Here is a 20,863-nt window from a genome sequence, read left to right as displayed (position 1 = left end):
CTGACTATCAACACAATGTGGTCTTCATGATGGGAATGTCAATTATTTTACAACTCCAACTTAATCCACTGTATCGTACTGTAGTATGTATTTCATTTATACTGTAGTATTTATTCCCTTTATACTGTAGTATTTATTCGTCATATTACGGTGACGTCAGAGGTTTTCTTGCACAAATGCATTGAATCAATAAAACGAAACAAAAACTTGTTTAAGCATGTGAGTTTTGTATTAGAGCTGAGCTTTAGGGTCGATCTCACTTTACAAATCTCCTTCAACTTCAACTTGCCTTTTTATGGCATGAATAAGTCCAGCAGCCTAAAATAAAAATTCATCCAATCAAGAGGCTCGGGGTTTTACAAACCTTTCAGGCCGGGCCAAATGAAAACGTGTCGTGCACAAACCAGACGTCCCCGTCTCATTACGACCGAGCGAGCCGGTGTCCTCAGTCCTCGGTCCTCGGTGACAGCAAACGGGACGGAAGGAATTTGCTGAACAGCGCAGAGATCCCGAGACGGTATTTATCCTCCCTTCCTTCCTTCCTCCCTTCCTTCCTTCCTTCCTTCCCTCTCTGTCCCTTTCAGCTTTTAATCCGGACATTTAGTTATTTTTTCTCTAGCCTTAGACAGCTGTTTAATGTCGACCACAGGTACTATTACTCAAGAGTTTGTCGTCTTTGTAGCCCGTGAAAAGTTCCCACCCAGCCGCGGAACCTCGAACCGACGTTTCCAACTTTATTCAGGTTTAAATGTCTGATTAGAACAGTAAAAGATCCTCGCAGATCAGGGTTCGGGGTAAAAGGGATGCGGCTGCCTGTTGGCATCAGAGCAGGACTGCAGTAAAAAAAAAAAAAAAAATCAATATCTCTCCACTAAAAGCTCCTGCTTTCTGTGGCCCTCAAAGCCTTTTTTTTTTTTTTTTTTTTTTTTTTTTTTTTTTTGCAGCTCACCCTTTCTGGGGCTGAGAGGCTCCAGTCCTCTTTTTTTTTTTGCAGAGCGCTGCACCCCAGTTACCGTCTGGAGGGACTTTGTTCGACTGGAGGGGACGTTGCAAAGTGACACGACGGGTTTATTCTGCTGCTACTGCATGGTTTGTGCCATTAGCCGGAGCGATGGCCGCAGCAGATTCCTTTGTGCCTTTATCCCAGATGGAGCTGTCAGGTCGGGGCGGCCCGCAGCGGTCGCGCACGGGGAAGCGGCGTCGGTGGGGCGGCCTGAGGCAGCAGTGGAAGCTGCTGGGGCTGTTCGAGATCGACCAGCAGCATGAGTTCCACGGCCTGACCTGCATGATGAAGGAAGGCCTGTCCACAGCGGTGCAGAACACCATTGATAACGCAATACCTGTGAGTATGGCATGTCTGTGCTAGTGTCTTTCTGTGATTTCTGGGTTTGGAATGCCCTGGGATGGCCTGCAGGTAATAATTGCATTCAAAGGTCACGTGGTTGGAAATTTAAGCAAAACATATTTGCAATTGAAATCTGATCGCTCACTTATAACCTAATCTAACAAAACCAGACTTGCCATGCTAGACACACACCATAGTATCATAATTCGGCGAAAACACTGTCCTCATTCATGGACAGTGACAACGCTAAGTTGTCGGTTTTGAGTGATTCCTACTACAATGCCTACTGAGTAGTTGATGCATGTGAGTTCTTATTCTGAAGTTAACTGGAAGTGTTTTTGGTGAAATAACCATTACATTTTTTATTACAGATGTAGGCCCTCTGTTGTGTGCCATGTCAATGTGTGTTCCCAGATGAGGACAAAAAATATATATATTTTTACTTTCATGACACATCAAATTATTCAACTAATCATTATTATCATGCATTAATGTGTAGAACAGACTACTCTGGAAGGTACTGTAGAGCCCTGGCGAGCTACAGGTAAACCTATGTTTTATGAAACAACATACAACTTTGTTACAAGGTTGTTACATAATTTATGAGAATATGAGAATCACTGGAGACTTGCCAGAATGATCCAGAAGCACGCTGTGGTGATAATTTTTTACAACAACAGGGCACTTGGGCCCGTGGGGTTTGAACTGAACAATCGGCCACATCGTCGATGCCAGGGTGGCCGGCAGCATACTGTAGATTGGTGTTCGATGACCAAACTGCTTTTAGTTGGCCTAGCAGCAGGCATCACTACTAGAAATAGATTGACTCTCGTCCCACAGCACCATGAGTTTGTTACCCATTGTTACCATTGTTACCCCACAATATTCTTGTTTTCAAATGGTTGTGCAGTAAAATATATAGTGATGAACACACGTTCATCATAGTCAAAGCATGATGCAGCCGGGCGTGGCTGCGTGCTCTGAGATGTTTTGCTCCTGCCTTGTACAGCCTGGCTGGGGACGCAGTTCTCTGGAGCACCCACCCCCCATTGGACGCAGCAATGCTCAGCCCCAGAGAACACTGGCACGGTTGTGCAACAAACAGTATTATTGTTCACAGAGAAACAACCAGGAGGGAACAGAGTGGCAAGAATCTCAGCGCTGACATGGAACACGAAGTTGAAAAAGCTTTGATATCCTGGGCAATGATTCAGTTTAATTTAAAATGCTGAGTGCGGTCGAGGGAAATCCGGGTTAGGTTCGATTAAACTTGTAATCTTGTAATTTGGCTTTTTGTGAGTGTTCCTTTGGTTTTTGTCAGAGAAAGAGAGAGGGGGGTGACACAGTGTTACACCTAACCCACAAAATCTGTGTTAACATGTGACTTTAAGCTGTACTGAAGGCATTGATGCTGATCCAGCTGACTTGGCAGTTTAACAAATGAATGTCCAGTCTGTTTGTCACGCTCCCTGACTACAGTGAAATTCCTCATTCCCGCACAAGCACAACACACAAATTGTAGCTAAACTAATAATGAAATAACTTTTAACATGCTTCTTCCAATTGCAGAATGAACTGAGCGACGATGATTTTAAGATGGAGGTCGTTCACATTCACAAGGTACAGTTTTTGATTCTGCTTTAGGACTGAGGCTTATTATTATTAACGCCTGTCCGTAGCAGAATGTATAGGCTTGTCTCTGCAGGCTCAGGGTTGCACATATACCAGTTACACATATGATCAGCCAGGTGATGAAGTCAGTCATGTGAATCCATGCCCATCAAATCTGCTGTTTCTACTGGATCCCTGAACAAAGCACTAGCCCTAGTGGGGCTGACCATGTAAACATGGAAGTAAAGATTAATTTGCATTATGCAAGGATCTGTACAAAACAGGAAGATGAAAACACCCCAGCTCTTGCATGGCCAACATGGGACATGTCACCCATTCAGCACGTTTGGGATGGTCCGCAACGGCGTGTACGGCAGTGTGTTCCAGGTGCTGACAATGTTCAGCAACTTCGCACAGCTATTGAAGAGGAGTGGACCAACATTCCACAGGCCACAGTCAACCACCCGATCAACTCTATGCCACGGAGATGTGTTGAACTGCGTGAGGCAAATGGTGTCCACGCTGACGGGTTTTCACTGCCCCGCCCAGCTCCTTTATTGTGGCCAGTCTATGGCTCCCTATGTGCAATATTCATGCTGTCTCATCAGCACCTTCATATGCCACACCTCTGTGGTGGGATGGATCACAGCAGAAGTGTTCACTAACACAGAGTTTGACACTTGTGAACAATATTTGAGAGTAATGGGTGCTTTTGTGTATGTAGAACATGTTTCAGCTGATGAGTTCAGAGTTCAGCAGATGAAAAATGAGAGCAAAAACAAGTTTTGCGTTTATAATGATGTTTGTCTTTGCTTTCTCTAAAGGACTTTGTAATGGAGTCTTTTGCAGGGCCCGTGTTTGCCAGCTTGCGCCGTTCTCTGGGGATGACGGAGAAGGAGTATCAGCATTCACTGTCTTCTGAAGGCTTCTATTTGCAGTTCATCAGCAACTCTAAAAGCAAAGCCGACTTTTTCCTTACGTGAGTTAACATTTCCCTACACCCCTCCCCTCACACACAGACACACTGACTGCAATGAACTGACAGCGTTGGACTTCTCTTCTTGAATTGCTTGGGATAGGAATGATAAACGTTTCTTCCTGAAGACTCAGAATAAAAGGGAAGTCAGATTTCTTTTGTCAAATCTGAAGATCTACATGAATCACCTTGAAAGATACCCTCACTCCCTGCTGGTTAAATTTCTGGGTAAGGAGTTCTACGCTTGGCTTGCTGTATATGGTTTTCATTTTATCTAAATATTCTGTTTTGCCATATAATGCTGTTTTCTTCTGTGAAGGTGTCCATAAAATCAAAATCCCCCATCGGAAAAAGGTAGTTAGGTTTTAGATATATAATTTATATTTGCTAATATGTATGCGTTGGTGTTATGACAATTTTTTTTTTTTGCAGAAATACTTCATTGTCATGCAAAGTGTTTTTTACCCTGATGACAGGATCAGTGCCAGGTACAATTTTAAATAAACTCACTTTTAAACTGCAGTAAGTTTTTTTTTTACTTGCCTGTGTGGAATGGGTTTTGTCAGGTACGACATCAAAGGGTGTCAGGTGAGCCGCTGGACAGACCCGTCCCCTGAGGGTAGCCAGGTCATTGTAGTCCTGAAAGATCTCAACTTTGAGGGCAAGTTCATCACCCTGGGTAAGGCTCTTATCTGAGTTATAGTTTAGGGAGATGACACTCCCTAATAGATTTAACAATTCTAATTTTAATAACTTCTTGTATGTGTGTTTATGCGCAGATCAGCAGCGGCTGTGGTTTGTACGACAGGTAGAGATTGACACAGCTTTTCTCAGAGGCCTCAACGTCTTGGACTACAGCCTCCTGCTCGCTCATCAGCCTCTGCACCAGGATGAGCGGCACCAGAGCCTCTCCTTTGCCACGCTCATTGTGCGGACCAAAAAGTGAGCACCAGATTCAGAATGAGTCGTTTTACCACTAGCCACATGTATCTCTGAGAAAGTGATCATATGAGACTTAAACCAGTGCCAGGTCAAAAACTGATTTTTGGATAATGGCGAATCTACTGTACTTCTGATTTCAGGTCATTGTTATTCTTCACCAAAAGGGGAATGAACAGCAGGCATGTAGATAATCAAACTGTCCAGTTGCCTTGCTATCTTTCAATAACAACTTCCAACGAACATTTAACGCCGTCACCCTCACGACTAACTTTATGTCTCTGTCCCAGCAGTTGGCATTTAATGTGACTAGGTAGTCATTTAGGCGCACTAAACATCATAAGCTGATATTATTACATGCAAATAATATGCAAACGTCTGCTGTGCATAGGCTCACGGCCTTCTTTCTGTGCTGCTAATCGGGATGTTGCAGGTCTATTAATGCAGTCTCCAGCCCCACTCACACTGGATCACCATTTGTACCAGAGGCAGAGAAAGAAGAAGAGTCTGGCCTTCAGATGGAGAGCGTGACGCAGCAGCACCAGTTAAAGGAGGGGCATGACACCTTTGGATTTGGCATGGAGGCTGGAGACCCCCAGGGTGAACATTTCAACATCACTGAAGGCAGCCACACTGAGCTGAGAGACTTCCAGGCCCAAAACCGAAGACTGCTGCCCAATTTTAAGAACCCCCTTCATGTGATTGATGGACCAGAGCAGCGCTATTTCATAGGCATAATTGATATCTTTACTGTGTATGGCTTTAAGAAGAGACTTGAGCACATCTGGAAGAGACTGAGACATCCTGGTCAGTCATTTTCAACAGTCAGCCCACCTGCCTACAGCTTACGTTTATGCCAATGGGTGGAAAGTCACACCAACTAGAGCTGCCGATGTCCAGATGCTGACTAGCTGACACTGTGACATGAAGCTCTGTCTTATCACTTTCAAGTGATTACGCTTGCAGTTGACTTTTTATGTTGACCTGTTGTCCAGAGTTGAAAATTAACTTTCATTTTGAAGCATATGAATCTTATAATTGCTTTTTTTTTATTTTGCCAATTTTACACCAAATGTCTGCTTTTGCTTTTAAAAAAATTCAGATTTTCCATGGAAAATAGAAATACTTTTTCAAGAGTAGTATCATAGGTTGTTCGTTGTTACATACTTTAAAGTCTCTCATGACTTAGACATCTAGAAGCTAAATGATGGCTCATCTTTCAACTACTGTCTGGAATTGTTGAAAATATCTTCATAAAATAAAGCTGTTGTGAAATATTGCAGACATATCTTGAACTAGAAGCATTAGTTGTTTTTCAGTAATGTAACAGAAGGACACTGATACAGAGCAGAATAGATAGATCCGTTACTGTGAAATGTGTGGAAGCAGAGTATAGACATTATTTGGGTCTTTAAATTAAATTATTTGTTTATTTGCATGCAATATAGACAAGGGGCCAGCCCACGATTATGTTTATTCCAAAAATGTATTACAATGAATCATGCTTACATCGAATTGTATAGTTGTATGGTGGTTTAGTGTACGTTTGGTGTGTTGATCTTCACTCTGCATGCTTGAAAAGGAGCTGGGAGAGTTTGGACACAAGTAAAGTGCTGTAAAGGATGCTGCCAGTGTGCTGCTATGATAAAGGTTCTTATCACATGCAATGTTCGCATCCATTAAATCGCACTTACAGTGTACTCACACTACTCTTCAAACCCAGTCAGGTGCATTTTTATTTTAGGTGTGTGTAACGTTCGGAGTATTTCGGCGAAATGAAGCGAGCGGCCTGTTCCGCTTTAAATCCAGGCGACAGAGAAGATGCCCGATACGACTGCGGAGATCGGTTCTCCGCTAGCTGGCCTGCGCCATCGCTGCTCGGCGCTGGGCTCCCGCTGCAGGGGAAACCGAGCGGCCGATGCGACCGTAGCGCGTCGCGCACACAGGCGGACACCATGGACTTCAACGTGAAAAAGCTCGCGTCGGACGCGGGCGTCTTCTTCACCCGCGCCGTCCAGGTAAGCGTCGCCGCGGATCACGGACATGGCGAGCTCTCCGGCGGGCGAACGGACGGACGGACGGACGGTGGGGGGTGGAAATGTCCGCCCCAGTATTACGTTCCCTGCGCGCGTCTTTGCGCGACTTCTCCGCGTCGACGTTTCCAGTTGAGCCTGCAGATGTAAGCCGATAAACGCGAGGCTAAGCCCTTATCCATTATTCATGGCTGCTCGGCGTCCGGGAGACGGGCTGCACCTGCAGGCTCGCCTGCTCACCTCCGGAAGGAAGGACCCTCGGCCTCCCCGACAAATAACTGGAGACCTACATTAAGAATAATACAATAATAACAGTTAATAGGTATAAATGCCACTAGAATAGCCCAAACAAACATCATATTAATGTTGTGTGGGCTCAGACCCAGGATGGCGCCATATTTATTCCTCTGCATGTTTGGAAGGACCCTGACAGGACAGTGTTGAGTGTTACCGGCTCGTTGGGGGCAGACCGAAATATCAGTCGCTCAGCACACACACTTCGCCACCAGGTGACACCGCGTTTGAATTTGGCCTGATTTGGCTCTTTGGTAAAGCCGCGGAAGAGGCAGCTTGTTCCATTGAAGCAGGTCTTTGGAGGCCTCACGTCGGCCTCATGGCAAGGCTGCCCTGGCGGAGGGCAGCAGGAGACCCCAGCGATGGCCGTGCTCAGAGGAAGGTCAGAGTGGAGGGACCTGTTTGGGTCAACACGCTCATTGGGCGGCTGGCTTGGGTTTTGTGGCTTCTGATGGTGATGCCCAGAATGAAATGTTGAGCTGAAGACACACGCAGTCACCCTCCTGGTTCGACGGTCAGACCAGATGGAGGTGGGCATTTCATTTCCTGCCTGCCTGTCCACATATAATCTCTTGAGTTAATGGGGAAGGTCAATACGCCAGTTATAACTCGTTTTTAATGCTATAGGCAGACTTTTATAAGTGCAGTGTTTCCATGGTTCCACTTACTGAATCTCTAGAAACACCACTGTAGCACTCAGCCGTTCCAGGTGTCATCATTTCCTGGAGTACTGTTGAAATACTGTTCCTGCTGGTGATGTGGTTATATCAGGTTTGGCATCTTGATGGTTTATTTAGGCTTCAACCAAGCATTAAATTAGACAATATTTAGATTTTACATTTATGCCATTTATCTGACACCCTTATCCAGAGCGACTTACAGTCAGTATTTACAGGGACAGTCCCCCTGGAGACACTCGGGGTGAAGTGTCATCCTCAGGGACACAATAGTAGTAAGTGGGATTGAACCTGGACCTTCTGGTTCATAGGGGAGTGTGTTACCCACTAGGCAACTACCACCCCTGAGGGTACATTTGCCCCTACCACCCCTGGGGCAGCATTGCCATGCCTTTAGTCAGGAGTTTCTGCAGCATATATATACCATGTCTTCCAAAGTGATCACAAAATGTAATTTAAATCATGCTTCTTAAACCATGGGTCTCAGCACAATGGAACCCAAATGTTAAATAGCAGAAGTACTTTATTTATATGAAGTTTCCTCTTATCTTTTATCTCAACAGTGTGAAATGCTGGTTTGTGTCACAAGGCAAAATAAAGCTGCTCCAATAAAGCTAATGTGTCTTCAAAAGTTTACAGAGGAAAAATTGGGCCAGGCAGAGAAGACTGAGCTTGATGCCCATTTGGAGAACTTGATTGCCCGGGGTGACTGTACCAAGAACTGGACCGAGAAGATCTTCAGACAGACAGAAGTCCTCCTGCAGCCTAATCCAAGTAAGGTTTAGACTTATTTGCCTGGTCTTGTGCTGAACCTTTGTCGTCTGAAACTCCCCACATGTATATTGTTTCTTAAAGGGATAGTTCACCTTAAAGGACCTCATTTGGGTACAGTGAAAGGGCATGGGGGACCAGTTTGTTGAACCTCAAGACAAAAGATGGCCAAGAAAGCACTCTTTATGCACACCATACTCAAAAACCCTTTGATGCCCCTCTTTGTGGAATTTTTACTTTTATATATAATATCTAATATAGCTCACTGTTATTAACTTCCTGTTATTAGTCTTCATTTCAAACTCTTCAGTCTCATATCTTGAGCGTGAACTATCTCTTGAAACTGTTTTCCCCACCAGTAAAACCTCTTAATTAAGAGAAGAGCAGGTTTATTTCCTGCTCTGGCACCCCTAAAGAGAAGACTGAACTATCACCTGGGGAACTCTAATCTGTGACTTTCTTATCCTCTCATGCTCCAGTTGACAACACTGGTAAGTCTGTCTACTCCCTGTGCCCTGGCTCTGTGTACAGGTTCCACCAAACTGATAACTCTGCAGGTTGACTTTATAGAAAGTCATTTTTGTTCAGTCCCAAGGAGATTAATTTGCAGGTCTAAAGATCCATTCCTCAATTTTTATTCCATAAAATGACACATTCTGTTACCAAATTATCCAGAGGTGCTATCCATGGTGCTGACCCGTGAAGTTTAAATGTTAATCTTTGACACCAGTCTATCCAGCGTAGAGAGAAATACATTTTAGAGCTACGTACAAATACAATGAGTGTTCATTTCTACCTCAGGCTAGTTAACTATGAGAATATTTAGGTGACAATTGTCAGACGCCAGCTGAAATAGCCAGTAGGCAGCCATGCTGCTTAGTGATCGTCCTTTTTCTTTACATTGGTCTGAGAGCCCACCTTCTTAAGCTGCTCCACCCTAGTGGCCTTTTTAAAATCGCTAAAACTGTGACCTCAGCATCTGTTCCGCTGTGCCCATCTTTGGTTGCCATTCTGGAGGATTTTTCCAGTGCCATTACTTCACGCTATGATTTCCCTCCTCCCCAATTTTCCTTATTGCATTTCCATCAGTTATTTCAGGGGTTGTTATAAATGTAATACTTAGGTAATCTCATTATTTCTTTGGTAAACACAGTATTTCTGGTTTTCAGTAAATGTATTTTATGTGTTAAATGTGTACTTAATCCAAATCTTGATTTTCCTCATTGCTTTTAATTTTTAAATATTTGTTCCTTTTGTATCCCAGTTCTTTGTAGTGATTTAAGGTCTAGAGCAACATTTAGTAGCAAATCATATGCAGTGGGGCAACAGCCACCGATTGTGCACCAGTGCTTATAGTTAGTCTAGAGCTCTAAGGTTACTATTAGTAACACACTACGTCATCATGGATTAAAGTTCTGGAGCACTCGACAGGTCCCCCTGTGTAAGGCAGTGTCCAGGCCCATCTAAAGTTTGCCAGAGACCTTCTGGATAATCCAGAGGAGGATTGGGAGAATCAGATGAGATCAAAACTCAGGTTTGGAGGGGGAAGAATGCTGAATTGCATCCCAAGAACAGTGAGAACATTGAAGTCAAAACGTGGCTGGATCTTCCAGCATGACTGTGATCCCAAACACACCGCCCGGGCAATGAAGGAGTGGCAACGTATAAAGCATTACAAGGTTCTGGAGTGGCGCAGACAGTCTCCAGACCTCAATCCAATAGAGAATCTATGAACAGCGACAGCCCCAAAACATCAGAGCTTTTTAGAAGATCTGCATGGAAGAATGGGCCAAAATACCAGCTACAGTGTGTGCAAACCTGGTGATGTACAGGAAACATTTAATCTGTCATTGCCAACCATGGATACATTAGTATTGAGGAACTTTTGCTATTGATCAAATACTTATTTTCTGCACCATTATACAAATAAATATATATAAAAAAAAAAAACATAACTCATGAGTTCCTGATTTTTTTTACATTCTGTCTCAGTTTCATCATGTACCTTCATTACAAACCTCTCTAATCTTTTTAAGTGGGACAACTTGCACAATCGGTGTCTGCCAAACTGCCCCACTGTAATCATTGGCACATTTTTATTAGAGAAGAAAAGTGTTGTGTGGGTGGTTTTGTTTATATAACACAAACTATGGTACAAAGAATTGTGTTTCCTTTTATATGTTCCGTGCATACATTATATGTAAATGTTATGTGCTGCATATGTCCGTTTTGTGTGTGCTCTGTGTTGATATTTGTATTTGAACGTGTCTTGGTGTGTGTGATGTTGCAACAGCTGCAAAAAGGTCAACTCTGCAGTTGATGCCTCCACCTTCTCTGTACTTCACAAAGACGGCCCCATTCAGTCAGAATGCTGTTCTGTGGATGGAAGTCTGGGAGCTTTCCAGAATGGAATTCCATTGTTACAACCTCATACAGTCACACAGTGCTTATAGTTGTGCATCTCTGTGCTGTTCTGACCTCACATGGTTGATGTCTGAATAGAGACACAAGATGTTTTTTTTATTTATACATAGACAGCATACAGCATGTTATATACATAGATGTACAAAACATTATCTTGCAATTAAGTAAAATGTTTAACCAATTAATAAACCAATGTGAGTTGATGTTCCTAACCTGACTCCCAAAAGAACTGGGAGTTCTATACATTTGTTTTTTTTTTTTTTTTTTCCCTGTCCGTAGGACACTTAACCAGTTTCTCCAGGTCAGCTGACCTTGGGATTGTCTACTGGATTTTGTGTTGCTGCTCTTTTGACAAGTGTGTTTGTTCAGGTGCTCGTATTGAGGAGTTCTTCTATGAGAAACTGGACCGTAAGATCCCCTCCAGAACAACCAATGGAGAGCTGCTGGGACAGTACATGCTGGATGCTGCTAAAGACTTTGGGCCTGGGACTCCATATGGTGAGTTGGGGTAGTAGTAGCCTCGTGGGTAAGATACTAATCAACCAACTCACCATGAGGTTAATTGTTTGATCCCTACTTACCATCATCTATGAGCAAGACACTGATCTGCTCTGAATCCCTGTAACTGGTGTTAATCACTTTGGATCATTTAGCATCATTTAGTTACTTTATATAATTTTACCATAGTTCTTCTTATAGTGTATTCCATTTTTAGTAAATGTAACTTTATTTTATTTATTTATTTATTTTTAGTTTACTTTACATTTTTTTAACATTTCTTTGAGTTTACTTTTCACTTCATTATTATGACTGAAGATAAACCTCTTGATCCATTTCAGTGCAAACCAACAGACAAGCAAATTATCTTACATTTACAGCATTTACCAGATCTTACAATGCTGCACACTTCCAATGGTCCAATATTAAAGCTCCCCTTACATGAAAAGCAAAAAAAAATATTTAGGTCTTAGTGGTCCCATAATCTAAAGTATCTTTTTGGAATTCAGCAGTGGTGCTGAATTGCAGCCATTCTGAACCAGTCACACAATGAGATTTCCACAGGACACGCTGCTTCTGTGTGTTTTAGCTTTAAATGATAATGATGAGGTCGGTGGCGGGATGCACTCTTTACATTTCTAGCCACTGCCTGACCATAAACAGGCTCCTATTAATGTTAAATAATCTCACCAACTTCTGCCTGATTGTTCACAGTTTAATGTGCATGGAATTCTTCCATATAACCAGAATAGTCAGATCATTTGTGAACAATTTTTGAAAGAACAAAACAGTTTGGTTGCTGACTGGAGGTCCACCGTGATGCTGTTCCTAGATCCTGCATGGACCCTTTCCTTCATCATCTGTTTGGGATGGTGGCCAGTAGGGGGCAGTGGAGTTTGTCTTTGCTTATTTTCTGAACTGGTAATTTTCTTGGCTAATGCTTTGTTGTAGGTCTTAATATTTATTTATTGGGAAACAATCACTAATGGCTGCTATGATAAGTGTTTTTTGTTCTTCTTTTCAGTACATATTTGTGTGTGTGTACAGGTAGTACCCTGATAACTGTAGGAGAATACCAGAAGAGACTTGGAGGGGCAGAGAGAGAATTTCTGCAAACCTCAGCAATCAGCTTCCTCACCCCCTTGCGCAACTTTCTGGAGGGTGACTGGAGAACTATTTCAGTGAGGTTTTTTTTTTTTTTTTTTTTTTTTTTTTTTTTTTTGGCGCCCCTCAATGCACTCTCTCAAATTTTCCCCTCAGAGTGCTTTTTCATAGCTCTTTAACACGGTGTGTCAACTTTTCCTCCATTAGAAAGAGCGACGTCTCCTGGAGAACCGCCGCCTGGACCTGGATGTTTGCAAAGCTCGTCTGAAGAAAGCCAAGCTTGCTGAGGCCAAGGCTGCTGTGAGTCTCTTTCTCGTTATTCCCATGAGCCCATGAGCTCAGACACTGTGGGAAGGCTTTAAAATGTGGCTGCATGGGGTTTAATGCGGAGTGCTGTGAGTTCTGGGACACTGCAAACGTAAGAAACCACCGACTCATCTCCACCTACATTCAGTGTGTATTCGCCTTTCAAGCACTGACACGTGTCTCTGTTGTTACTTGCACAGTGTGAGGGAGATGTGAGTATTGATGTGTGTTTTTACCTGTGTGCATCTGATGTCCATCTCGCTTGTACCTACTTCTTACTGTAAACTGCCCTGCCAGTTTTTGCATCCTCCAAATCTAGTGTTTTTTTCCCCCCAGCAATTATCAGATCAATCCAATATATTACATATTTGTCTGATAGTCAAGTACTGTTTCTGCTCGTCACATTTCTAAAATGATATCTCATTTATGATGGGTTTAACTCAGACATTCTTTAAAACATCAGTCATTGCCAACACCATGGATTTTATTTTAGCTTTGATTCTTATTGATAAAAGATGAATTTCCTGTTAAAGTCTGGAGGACCTCAATAAAGTTAGGAAAAGTGAATCAGAGCCATGATGAGGCATCTGCAAAGCACCCTCTGTCATGTCTGATGAGAGGTCAAGCGATTTGGCAAATGTTGCAGATGTTCCAGATGTTTAGTCTTCCATTTAAATGAACTTTTTTTTTTTTGTTTTAATTTACGTACCTATTGATTTAAATTATGCAAAATTGTGGCCTTAATTATCCTTTGTGCTATTTTGTTGATTGAATTAGTTATGAATGGCAAACTGGCTGATGGCCTGCTTTTTATTTTAATCAGTGCCTCATTTATCAACATTTGCACTTTCCCTAAAGCTAAGACTAAAATATTTTGCTGACAGTTTTAGTGACATATTTAGTGATCAGTTTCCTGATGTGAGGTGTGATAAACGAGGTCACATATGTCTGCATGAACCTGGGGCTGCATTTCTTTTGGTCAATAGGTCTAATAGAACTGTATGTTTTGGATTCTTTGTTAGTTTTTGGTACCATCCTCCTATGATTCTTTATTTGGATGCATGCTACTGTGTAAACTCTGCTTACCCCTTTTGCCTGTAGGCTGCACCTGATTTTCAGGAGACAAGGCCTCGAAATTATGTTCTGTCTGCAAGTGCATCTGCGGTAAGAAGCACAGATAGTGTGTGAGAGCACAGACGTGTGTGTACAGTTTGATACATGCGCCCACACACACAGTCACGCTTGCTTACTGTAAGTGGCTGTGTGTTTGTTCATTTACCGTAAGTGAGCTGCCACTATAGAGAAAAGTCTAAAGTTTTTAATGGTCGCAAAGTACTGTGTGCGCATGAATGACTGGTGCCTTTCAGACTACATTCATGCAAAGATTCCAAGTTCACAGGTAGAAATATGGTATGGAAATGCGAAGAGAAATAATGTTAAGGTTATTGGGCAGGTCTGAAGCACATCTGAAATAGCATGGCATGCTTTGATTGTCTGTTATGGAGGTTTATTATGTGAATTGTTCCTCTCTTCTGCTACCCGACAGTGGGCCAGTGACTTTGCAGAGTCTGACTCGAGCGATGAGAGAAAGGTTGGATGAATGTCACACTGCTAGAAACATAGAACAGTGAGAATTACAGTAGGGTAACGCTGGCTACGCTCAGCTAATGGTCCACACTCTACCATCGCAGAATGGTGGTATTTTGCCCCTGGACCAATATGAAAACTCAAATTTTCTCTGGTCTTGCTCAAATAGTATTGTACGATGGAAAATAGTCATTAAAATTTAACATTAAAGACATAACATTATGAGAATAAAGTTGTAAATGTACCAGACTTATCATACAAGTCCATATGCCATATATTTCATTGGGTGATCAGCTGCTTAACTGGCAACGGCAAATTATATTTGTCCTATTATATTTGTTATGTTTGTCAGTTTTAGTTAATTAATCTTTATTTAACTTGTGGCATGTAACATGTATAAAATATGTCTTAAACATTTGTCCCTATTCAATTCTGAATGATAATCCAAAGGCTGTATTTCAAGTCTGGTCTTCAAACCAGATGGTATTTATTCATTATTCTATACGTATACATCTTTCTCGTAATCTGTCAAGAGATGTGCACGACAGGTCACCAAACATCATGAATTTTCACATTGCTGGTCCCGGAATTTCAGGGTGTAGTAAAAATAATGTTTAAAGTCCTACATTCACTCTTAATTCAAGTTAGTGAAACAAGCTGAACCAGAGAGATTTTAGATTTTTCATTGTAGCCCTGTGGCAATTCTGTAGTGCATGAGCAACCCCAAATGTTTGAGTTGAGCCAGTATGACTCCGTATTTAGTGATTTTACCTTCTGATAAATCAGTAGCAGAGCCCTCCCCTTCAGTCTGTACTTGTTTACCTAATCACAGTATCTCTCGTGCAGACTCCAAGTTGTCTTAGGTCATTTACTGTGGCCTAGTAAAACACCCACTGTTGCACCTCAGTTGTGGACCAGGCACTTTGGAGATGTTTGGAAATTAATTTTTTCCCTAATTTAGTTCTTTTTTTTTTTTTTTTTTTTTAGTTATTTATTTTGCCTTATGTAGTTATTTCGCCTTATTTGATTGTTTTTGTGCTCTGTCTGTTTATAAACCCACCCACCCTCTCACTCATTCCAATCCAGCTGCATTTTCCCACATTGGAACTTATGAGGTGATGTTATGAATGGATTGTGAAATATAGGGGATGGAGTGCATGTCATTAAATGGAGAGAAACATTGACTGGACTTTGTAAAGGATTTTTCGACCGGTGGAAATTAAATTACAGAGATAGAACCACCAGTCATTGCAGTATTATTGTAGATTTAGAGCTGTAGAAATCAATGACAGCTGCTCTGAACTAAAGCTCATTTGTTCTTAAAATAGGGTTGTCAAAAAATTGATTGATACTAAAATGTAGTATCGAATTTGATGCCAATTAGCACAGTATCAATGGTTAAATTGCAGTTTTTTTACGGAATTCACCGGCGGGCTACAGAAATTTATCAGGCATTGAAGTGGGCAGTCCCTCCCCCAGCTACCCAGAGGACCCAATGTTTACATAAGCGACACACCAAGATTGCTTGAAAATGTGAAAAGAGTCTGGAAGTATGGTTCAGTTTGTTTGGTCCTGGCCGGGTCGAGCTTGCGAAGTAAATGATCGGTCAGCGAACACAAACTTTTACAACCTATCCTTTCCGCATGATTCAGTGGCAGTGGTGGCCTGGCAGGTATGGGAGTGGACCCATAATCGGTTCCATTCCCGATCCGCCAAAGTGCCACTGCGGTGCCATTGAGCAAAGCACTGTCCCCCACACACGTTGGGGCAGTGGTGGCCTAGAGGCTAAGGAAGTGGCCCCGTAATCAGAAGGTTGCCGGTTTGAATCCCAATCCGCCAAGGTGCCATTGAGCAAAGCACCGTCCCCACACACTGCTCCTGTCATGGCTGCCCACTGCTCACCAAGGGTGATGGTTAAAGGCAGAGGACTCATTTCATTCTGTCACTGTGTGCTGTGCTGCATTGTATCACAATTACAAGTATATTTCACAATGATACACTTTCACTTGTAAGTATGTTCTGGTGATTAAAAGTGTTTTGCATTTGTTTTATGAAATGTTCATTTAATATTAAATATTTATTTGATTTTTAAATTCATGGCCACAGTCATTAGGTGATTCATTTTAATTATCGTGATCGAGAGATGCAAAAATGCTCAGGAAGTGAAACGTAGCATAGCACATTTATCCAGAGCAACTTACATAAGTGCTTTAAAATATCATTCATTGGAATCTCTTATTTGGGTCACTAGGATGATCTGTAGATACAATTTGCTTAACATGTATTTCCTAAAAAGGAAGGTTTTTACATCATGTTTGAAGATCTTTAATGACTCTGCTGTTCAAACATCTAGTGGAAGTTCATTCCACCACCTAGGAGCCAAGCCAAGAGTCTAGAGCAGGGGTGGGCAAATTTTGTAGCACAGAGGCCACATTGACTTCATATTTGACAGACTGGCCGGGCCAGCACCATATGCATACATATCAGACACAAACATTAACAAGGTATTACATTGTTCAAATTTACACAATCGGTAACGCACAACCTCTGAATACTGCTGCTTGCAGCACCCTACAATTTGAGAGCCACGGAGTAGGAGGAGAAGTCCTCTGGGGTTTGGATGATAGTGGACAAAGGTCAATAGATGAACTGTGCTATGAGACATGTGTCTGCGGCTGTTTCGGGAAGAGAAGGATTCAGGATTTGGAGAGTAATGAAAGGGCATGCGAAACAACTGATGTGTCATGTGTCTGTTCTCATAGATCAGGCACATTGTTGTTGAGAACTGAGTGTCTTCTCTTACTTACCTTCATGCTGCTGTGCCAGCTGTGGAGTGAGGAGGTTGACAAAGTGAGTATAAATGATGTCTTCTGAAATTCCAATATCAGTTTCAAATTCCAAATGTCAGTACATAAGAAAACAACAAAGTAGGTGTCTAATGTGCAACTGCCAGGTGTGTGTGTGTGTGTCTCTTGTTACAATATTAATGTAATGTGTGTGTGTGTGTGTGTGTGTGTGTGTGTGTGTGTGTGTGTGTGTGTGTGTGTGTGTGTGTGTTTTTCAGGCAGAGCATGAACTTCGCGTGGCCCAGACAGAGTTTGACAGACAGGCAGAGGTGACACGACTGCTGCTCGAAGGCATTAGTAGTACACATGTGAGTTGGATCTACATGGATCTTTAGTTTTATGGTTGATAGGTGTCGTCAGTAATAGGATTTCTTTTTCAGGTAAACCATTTGCGCTGTTTGCATGAGTTTGTGGAGGCGCAGGCGGCATATTATGCCCAGTGCCACAAATTAATGCAGGAATTGCAGAAGGATCTCAGCAGGTATGTTAAATACCTGCCTTCACAAATACATTTCTGAATTTAAAAAGATCAGCCCAGCGTTGCTATGAGGAAAACCTCAAGGTTCATCAGTAAGCGTCATCATGCTGGCGTCACTCCACTCCTCTCTGCCTGCTTCAAAGCATTTCACTAATTTCACACAGTTTTTATTTATTTATTTATTTGCATTTAATGAACTAAACGTAATCTCTTCCATATATTTTGCTCAGGAATTCGGTTGAACTATACAGACATTTTGATGTGGTTTTTTTTTTTTTTTTTCATTTTTTATTTGTTTTGTAATCAGCTACTGTTCTTCTTGTTTCCCTTTTGCCATCAGTGCAAATGGAGATTCGTAAGTAGATACTTTTTAAAGGAGCTTTTTCAGTGCTAATTATAGCTGTTGGATCTACCAGTCATGATTTGCATGAGCTACCAGCCTTAACTGAACCCCAAATTGCTCCAGGGGGACCTTGGCAGCAGTGTGTGTGGGGGGGTACTTTCCTCAGCGCCACCTTGGCAACCTTATGATTAAGGGGCCGCTTCCTTACCCGCTACATTTACAGCTTTTATGTTCAGTTAGATTTTTGAGTCCTACATCATAACAGTGCCATCAAAACAGGACATAGAGGACAGAGAAGGTCAATAGATGAAGAAAGTGTTGAGTGTCTCTGGCTGATTCAAGGGAGGAGAAGCAACTGATTTGTCTTGTCTATTCAAGCACATTGTTGTTGAGAACTGAGAATGACTTATCTTACTACATCATACATCCATAACAGTGCTATCAAAACATATACCAGATTCATACACATGTACTCCACCTGAATAAAATATAAACATATATGAAAAAGACAGAGAATCATTTTATGATTGTTAGGTGCTTTTCAGGTCAATGCTTTATTATCCCCCTTCCTCTAGGATTCCAAATGCATTTGTCATCAACCCATCCACCTCAGGGATGTCGGTGTGTTCACCTCATTCTGTCACCAGCCTGCCTGGAGCATCTTCCCCATCCCGTTCCCTTGTCTCTACTAATACCTTGGAGCCAGAAACTCTGAAGATTGAGGAGGTTAAACCCCCTGCTACTGGCACCCGCAAGGCCAAGGTCCTGTATGACTACCATGCTGCTGACACCAGTGAGCTCTCACTGTTTTCTGATGAGGTACGAATAGCACACATTCTATCAGTAAATGAAATGTGTGACCCGTAGACGTAGATGCATTTTTTTTAGTTCATAATGGGCACACAGGAAGATAAATAATTTAGCAGATTGGTGGCAGTTTACTTCAACCATGCTATTTATGAAGAGGTCTTAATAGATCTTTTACTTGACAAGAATACATAAATGAAAACCAGTGCTACATCTAGCGGAACTGCAATAAGAACATACTCACACACTCCTTCTATACAATAAACATGCCATACCCAATTATATTGCATGAATAACCTATAAATAACATTTTAGCTGTGAATACCCGTTTTTACACTGCTGTTTCACATCTGTTGCTTTTCTTGTACTTTTTAAAAAAATTTATTTACCAAACTTTGTCTGGTCCTTTCAGCTCATAACAGTGTACACTATGCCAGGCATGGACCCTGACTGGCTCATCGGTGAGCGGGGCAACGAGAAGGGCAAGGTTCCTGTCACATACCTCGAGTTACTGAGCTAGACGCAGCGAGCTGCGCTGAGAGGCCCATACAAACACTTGTATACACATGCAACATATAAAATAAATTTCAAAATAATTCAGTAGTTACTTTACGGGCAAAGGCTACAGCAAAAGAAATGTCTGTAAATTCTTTTGAAGTAAAAACATATCACAGCATGAATGAAATTAATATTTCTCAGTGATTTCAGAAATTTGGGTTTTATTCAGGTATTTTCAACCTTCAAAGTACCTATATGCTACAGGTATTGATTCATAATTATGATGAACTCTGCATAGGATCTGGTGTCCTACAACAGGAGAGACTGCTAATTATGTAACCTGACAGAAGTGAATCCCAATATTGTCATGGCTATTTGATCAAGGGTCAAGGGAGGCCAGTATTATCCAGGAAGGTTGCAGCGTGACTGACTGGGAAACCTGAACACACACTGGCCCTTGTGGATAAGATTTAAACACTAGTCTCGTCTTGTAGGTTCCCACGGAATTGCTGGAATTATTGTTGTATGACTCCATCTTTACAGCTGTTGCATCATGTCTATTCTGCGGAGCAATGTTTACATTCCGTATTTACTTTCAAGTTCTCACATTACATGCAATGGAATTGTTTTGTTTCCAAAAATAATCAAAATAGATTTTTTTTTGTGTGTGTTCCTCTGAAAACAATAGTTTGCTTTTCAGGTAACAATTGTGCTTTTATTGTGATTGTCTTGTTTGTGGTGGATATATTTCAGTTTGGGGGAAAAGGGTGAATGCAATACATTATCAGTTTTGTCTGTAAAATCTTTTTTTTTTTTTTTTTTTTTAAGTGTTTGTGAATTGTGACACTTTTATTGCTTGTCATCACTGTGTTCTCTCTTTTGCTTCTTCAGAAAACCCCCACTTCCCTTCACAAATTTGTGTGTATTCATTGCCTGTTCTTAAAAATTGATGCATATGGAGTGAAGAAAACATGAATATAATAAAGAGCTTTATTGGACCATCCTGGGCACAGGTGTCATTTTTGTCACACATTAGGAAAGTGTTATTTGTGTGCACTTATTCTCACTTCACTTCTTTTCACACCAGTGAGGTCACATGTTGTATAGACTTGAGTGGGACAGAATGTGACCACCCTGGTTAGCAGGGTCGTCCTGGCCTGCCTGTGTCGTCGTTTCTCTTGCAGGTATCAGAGGGCGGAGTCTTATTTGATCCCTGAGCAACCTTAGATTTGCGGGAGGACTGTAGGAGATGTGTGCAGTTGGAGGAGTATTTTGACTCTCCTTCTGGAGTTATTGGATTTGTTTATCAAAGACCAATTAATTAAT

The 20,863-nt window shown here is 41.9% G+C and overlaps 2 protein-coding genes across 18 annotated transcripts; both read left to right on the top strand.

The window, feature by feature from the left end:
• Positions 1-245: 245 nt before the first annotated feature.
• pip5kl1 (phosphatidylinositol-4-phosphate 5-kinase-like 1) lies at positions 246-6,148 on the top strand. Of its 5 annotated transcripts, none has more exons than XM_028974980.1 (11): positions 246-517; positions 995-1,342; positions 2,915-2,965; positions 3,781-3,935; positions 4,036-4,160; positions 4,252-4,286; positions 4,365-4,420; positions 4,499-4,611; positions 4,712-4,874; positions 5,015-5,053; positions 5,305-6,148. In XM_028974980.1, the coding sequence occupies exons 2-11, from the start codon at positions 1,112-1,114 to the stop codon at positions 5,753-5,755; spliced, it is 1,419 nt and encodes a 472-aa protein (XP_028830813.1). In that variant the 5' UTR covers positions 246-517; positions 995-1,111; the 3' UTR covers positions 5,756-6,148. The 5 variants fall into 5 exon arrangements, with proteins under 5 accessions (XP_028830813.1, XP_028830812.1, XP_028830814.1 ...); XM_028974979.1 differs by having other exon boundaries at positions 945-1,342; XM_028974981.1 differs by having other exon boundaries at positions 247-517; positions 1,148-1,342.
• Positions 6,149-6,698: 550 nt separating this feature from the next.
• Positions 6,699-20,540, top strand: sh3glb2b (SH3-domain GRB2-like endophilin B2b). 13 transcript variants are annotated; one of them, XM_028973378.1, is made up of 15 exons: positions 6,699-6,889; positions 8,508-8,649; positions 9,126-9,137; positions 11,440-11,568; positions 12,616-12,749; positions 12,880-12,972; positions 13,179-13,190; positions 14,080-14,142; positions 14,525-14,569; positions 17,392-17,415; positions 17,630-17,719; positions 17,792-17,892; positions 18,230-18,244; positions 18,808-19,051; positions 19,452-20,540. In XM_028973378.1, exons 1-15 carry the CDS (start codon positions 6,827-6,829, stop codon positions 19,557-19,559), a joined length of 1,275 nt encoding a protein of 424 aa, XP_028829211.1. In that variant the 5' UTR covers positions 6,699-6,826; the 3' UTR covers positions 19,560-20,540. The 13 variants fall into 13 exon arrangements, with proteins under 13 accessions (XP_028829211.1, XP_028829212.1, XP_028829202.1 ...); XM_028973379.1 differs by lacking the exon at positions 14,525-14,569; XM_028973369.1 differs by lacking the exon at positions 18,230-18,244 and having other exon boundaries at positions 6,703-6,889.
• Positions 20,541-20,863: the final 323 nt, after the last annotated feature.

Source organism: Denticeps clupeoides, chromosome 3, assembly GCF_900700375.1.
Source record: "Denticeps clupeoides chromosome 3, fDenClu1.1, whole genome shotgun sequence".
Taxonomy (NCBI): Eukaryota; Metazoa; Chordata; class Actinopteri; order Clupeiformes; family Denticipitidae; genus Denticeps; species Denticeps clupeoides.
Note: the sequence above shows the minus strand (reverse complement) of the source record. Positions and strands in the feature narration are given on the sequence as shown.